At 55.4% G+C, this 4,315-nt stretch overlaps 2 protein-coding genes across 2 annotated transcripts in view; both read right to left on the bottom strand.

Annotated features, from left to right (window-relative positions):
• AMH (anti-Mullerian hormone) overlaps nucleotides 1-1,641 on the bottom strand; it is a 3,314-nt gene extending 1,673 nt beyond the window's left edge. The window contains 3 exon segments of the mRNA XM_010001498.1: nucleotides 8-41; nucleotides 1,051-1,467; nucleotides 1,470-1,641. Coding sequence (XP_009999800.1) covers nucleotides 8-41; nucleotides 1,051-1,467; nucleotides 1,470-1,641 — 623 coding nt within the window.
• A 2,324-nt stretch (nucleotides 1,642-3,965) lies between these two features.
• The window catches only part of SF3A2 (splicing factor 3a, subunit 2, 66kDa), a 6,269-nt gene continuing 5,919 nt past the window's right edge, over nucleotides 3,966-4,315 (bottom strand). The window contains exon 9 of the mRNA XM_010001492.1: nucleotides 3,966-4,315. This exon is cut by the window's right edge and continues 29 nt beyond it. Coding sequence (XP_009999794.1) covers nucleotides 4,104-4,315 — 212 coding nt within the window. The 3' untranslated portion in view covers nucleotides 3,966-4,103.

Below are 4,315 nucleotides of genomic sequence, written 5' to 3'. Positions count from 1 at the left end.
CCCCAGCCTGAACCACAGCTGCGTCTGCGCTTCCCACTTCACTGCAAAGGAGAAGACAGAGGGGGAAGGGAAGGGAACCCCCTTTCCGGCGGCCGGGGGGGTCCCAGGGGGGGGGTGATGGGTGAGGAAGGGGCTTCAGGGCTGAGGACCAGAGGGCAGGGTGGGGGGGACACAGAAATCCCCTCTCCAATGGGAGATGCTCAGAGGGGCAAACCCTGCGGCCCCTTCGGGCTCTTCCCAGAGCAGCTCTGGCCAATCTTCCCGGGCAGATCCCCACGGAAATCTGTTCTCCCTGGGCAGATCCCCATGGAAATCTGTTCTCCAGGGGACATGGTGGCTGTTGTGTGTCCTGGAGCGGTGCTCCCTGGGGAGGAGCTGCTCCCCCAGCTCCCACACTCGCCCCACAGTGGTGAGTTCGGCTGAAAAATCTACAAATCCGGGAGGGAAGGGAGAGGTTTCAAGAAGAGAAGGGGCAACCGTGACCCTCCTGCTGCACAGGGTTAAAACGGAGGGATCATCGGGGCTGTTCTCCCTCCAGCACAGCCATTCCCACCGGGACAGCACTGAGGGGTCCAGGGAGGGGTGAAACCCGCTGGGTTTTGCTCAAGGCTGAAGCCACCCAGGGCTCAGGAGTCCCGGGCAGGCACAAAGGAGCAGTCAGTGCTGCAGCTGACAGGTCACAGCAGCACCAGCCAGGTCCTCCAACCTTCTCCTCTGTTTTCCCAACCAGATTTGGGACCCGTATCATGAAGGCTGAAAGTGAGAAACACTCATACTCTGGAAAGCAGAGCAGAAGCCACCGAGGCTGTGGCACCTGGGTGTCAGCCACAGGCAGGGACAAGGCACCAGGTTACACCCAACCCGTCATCACTACTAAAACTTCTTCAGAACGTCCCTGGAAAGACATTTTCCTGCACCACTTCGCTCATTTTCAAAGGAACCCAACCCCACACATGGAATTCTGGGTTTAAATCTCTGATGGAGGGCAAGCAGACAGCACTGGCCTCCCCCAGCCCTGTGCTCACCCCGGCACAGGGATTTCACACCAACCTTCATCCAGATGCAGCACCAGGAGTCGGTCCTGCCCCGGCTCCACCACGTGTCCATGGATGTGCATCAGGGGCTGGAGGGCAGCACCTGCCTCCCCAGCCTGGCAGAGGCCAAAGGTCTCCAGGTAACTTTTATCCCAGACCCTGCGTTGTCTCAACAGCTTGATGAAGCTGCTTTCATAGTGGGTGAGAACCCCCACAACTTCCATGTGCCTCAAGGTCAGCCCATCCTGGTCCATTTTCACCCTGCAGACGGGTCCTTCCAGCCCCCCGAGCGGGCAGGGGTGCAGGCTGGAGCTGGCCCAGCCTGTGCCCCCATCCCCAGCCAGCCCTGGGAGGCATCTTGCTCCTGGCCCCGGCTCAGACAAGAGGTGAGCAGCAGTCAACCTTGATCTTGCCACCGAACTCTTTCCTGGAAACCTGCATTTTCTCTCTTTCTCTCTTCTCCTTCAAGCCCCAGCTCTTCCGGAGGGCTCAGCTCCAGCCTGTTCCCTGGGGAATTCCTTTCCCCCACTCTCCCCTTGGTTGGAAGTGCTGCAGAGGGGTGCAACAGCACCAGGCACAGCGAAAGCACCCCAAGAACAGCCTTCATGTTCCCACTGCAGCTGCTCCCAGGGCAGTTGGAGCAGCTCACCCACCCCTCAGAGCACTTGGGTGGGAGGGGAGGACGGCGTCTCCCTTTTAAAAACCAGTGGCCTTGAGTTGACAATGCACAACACACCTCCCCTGAGAAACTCAGAGGCTGTCATGCCCAGGAGGAGGGAGGAATGTTTCAAAGAAACTTGGTGTTGTTTTTTTTTTGTTCTATTTTTGGGTTTGCATCTAGTATTGGATACATAAAAAAACAAATAAAGCATGAAAGATGTTTCTCTCGCTCTGCAGAGACGGCGCGTCCTTGACTTCAGATGTTTCCTGAAGGAGGATGGATGTCTGGCCTGGGATCTTCATGGGGACTGGCACATATCATTCCCATGAAATGCCAGGAGGGAAGAATAAGCCAGACAAGGAGGAGGGGGATAGAGACAGATAATGGACACAAACCAAGTAAATGCATGGAAGTGCTCTCCTGGCCTGGCTGGGAAGCCTCCCCCTCGGTTGGCACCTGCAGGGACTCACATCTCCTGCTGCTTCAGCCTGGGAAGGAGAATCTCCCGGGGTGCAGGAGCAGCCTGGGGACTTCAAACACTTCAGACCTGACCTCGAAAGTCTCACAACACACTTGTTATAAGGAGTTTTCCCTCTGTGAGATGCCAGTCCTCACTGGAACACTTGGCATTAGCAGTGCCAGCAACCTCATCCACCCCAGAGACACCTTCCCCCACCCCAGGGAACTCACTTCTTGGCAATGGAGGGCAGGGGGGGAGGTACCTGCAGAAACCAGTCCCAACACACGCTCAGACCCTTCTCTGGGTTTCCAAGACTTTGCAGTTGGGAGCTCAGAATCCAGCTGCAGCAGAGACCATAATGGGCCTGCACACCCAGACTGGAGAGGGACAAAGGGCACCACAGCACGGGGCTGGGGACTGCAGAGGCCTCTTCCACAGGGGCTGTGACAAAGGGGGGATGGCAAAGAGGGGACCCAGACAAGTTGGCCCAGGCATCAGACTCACCAGACACCTCAGCCAGAGCCCTGGATCTGCTGGAACACTGAGTGTGGTGCCCAAGAACAGCCCAGCCAGTGAGGGATGGACACTCTAGGTGGGACTGAGGGCACCTGTGCCAGGCCAGCAGAAGAGCTGGATACTGTCCCCATCAAAGGGACAGCAGCTGCAGGGCTGTGCCCAGCTGTGTCTCCCTTATGAGCCCCAAAACAAGCCAGGCACTGGCCAGGAGCAGGCAGGAGCAAGCCAGGGTCAGGCAGCCCAGCCCCCAGTGATGCCTTCACCCACCAGCACCCGGGTACCCCAGACTGAGACATCCCAGAGCAAGGAAATGGACCCTGGGAGGATACAGAGGAAAAATCTCAGAGCTTCTGGTTTTTAATGGGAACCAAACGATTGTTTGAAAGCAACACTCAGCATAAATAGAAGCCCAGAGAAGGAACAGCTAGCCAAAACTAGTCTGCTGGTGGGAGGATAGACACAATCCAAACCCTACGTGACAGCAGGTGCTTCCCAACTCTAGAGACAACGCTGGATGAATTATAAACTAAGATTTACTATCATTTCAGCTTCAGTAGTTTCTTCTGACTAAACATTCCCAGAGATCTCTGCCACTGCCCCAGACCAGCACTCCTCTGCTTTGTCTGTGAGCTCATGTTTGGTGTCAACAGTCCAGCAGGCAGAGGCCAGGCAGCTGCGTTCTGGGGCAGGAGGATTCCTTCCTAAATTGTCAGTGAAATCTTGTCTGACTCTTCTCAAGGACTCCTGAGCAGCCTTCCAACCTGATTTCCTCAGCAGAGATGTTTCCAGCTTTTAGCTGGCAGCACCTGAGCTACAGCACAGGGCTCTGGCACCAGGAGAAAGGAGGAATCTGCTGCTGTGACTGTAATTCAGCAGCAAGTCAGACAAAAAAACAGATTTACAATATTCTGCTCCCCCTCCATTCTGCCCACTGCTGATTACTGGGGATGCAGGAACAGAATCCATTCCATGTTTCCATGACAAGTCTCCCCATCACCAAGTGAACAGCTCAATAAAGGATTTGAGTTGAATAGCAGCTGATTAGCTGGCTAGTAATTGGTGGGTTACACGTCAACATGTAAAGCCAACACAGCTGAGCTGAGGCTGATGGAGCTGCTCAGTCAGGAGGAGCTGGGGTGCCTACAGATTTCCAGTCCTTTCCCCTCCTCTTTGGAGAACTTCCAAAATGTAACCAGACTGGGAATATTTTCTACATCTAAGAGCTAAAGAAAGTTGAGCACAGGGCAACACTTTTAACTAAAGACACAGGAAAATGTAGAGAAAGGAGAACTAAAAACCTTTTAATGAACCTACAGGATTTAGGCAACTTCACAGGTGTACAAAACAGAACTATTGCTCTGGATCAGTTTGGATCTGCATATAAAAAGAATGGAGCTAAAGGAATCCAGCAGGACAGAGTCCAGGAGGGGCTTTAGTTGGAGGGAGGGGGAGGTGGGATAGTGCCTGGCCCCTCCGTAGGGAGAGGTGGCCTCATCATGGGGGGCAGAGGAGCAGGAGGGGGGACACCGGGTGCTGGTGGCAGCTGTGGTGGCACCGGGGGTGGTGGCACTGGTCCAGAGGGAGGCATGGGAGGCAGGGTCATGCCTCCTGGTGGGGGTGGTGGCAGAGTGTCCGGCAGGGGGG

This window comes from Chaetura pelagica, unplaced genomic scaffold, assembly GCF_000747805.2.
Source record: "Chaetura pelagica isolate M959 unplaced genomic scaffold, ChaPel_1.0 scaffold437, whole genome shotgun sequence".
Lineage (NCBI taxonomy): Eukaryota > Metazoa > Chordata > Aves > Apodiformes > Apodidae > Chaetura > Chaetura pelagica.
The sequence above is the reverse complement of the archived record's forward strand: the minus strand, read 5'-3'. Positions and strand labels throughout refer to the sequence as shown.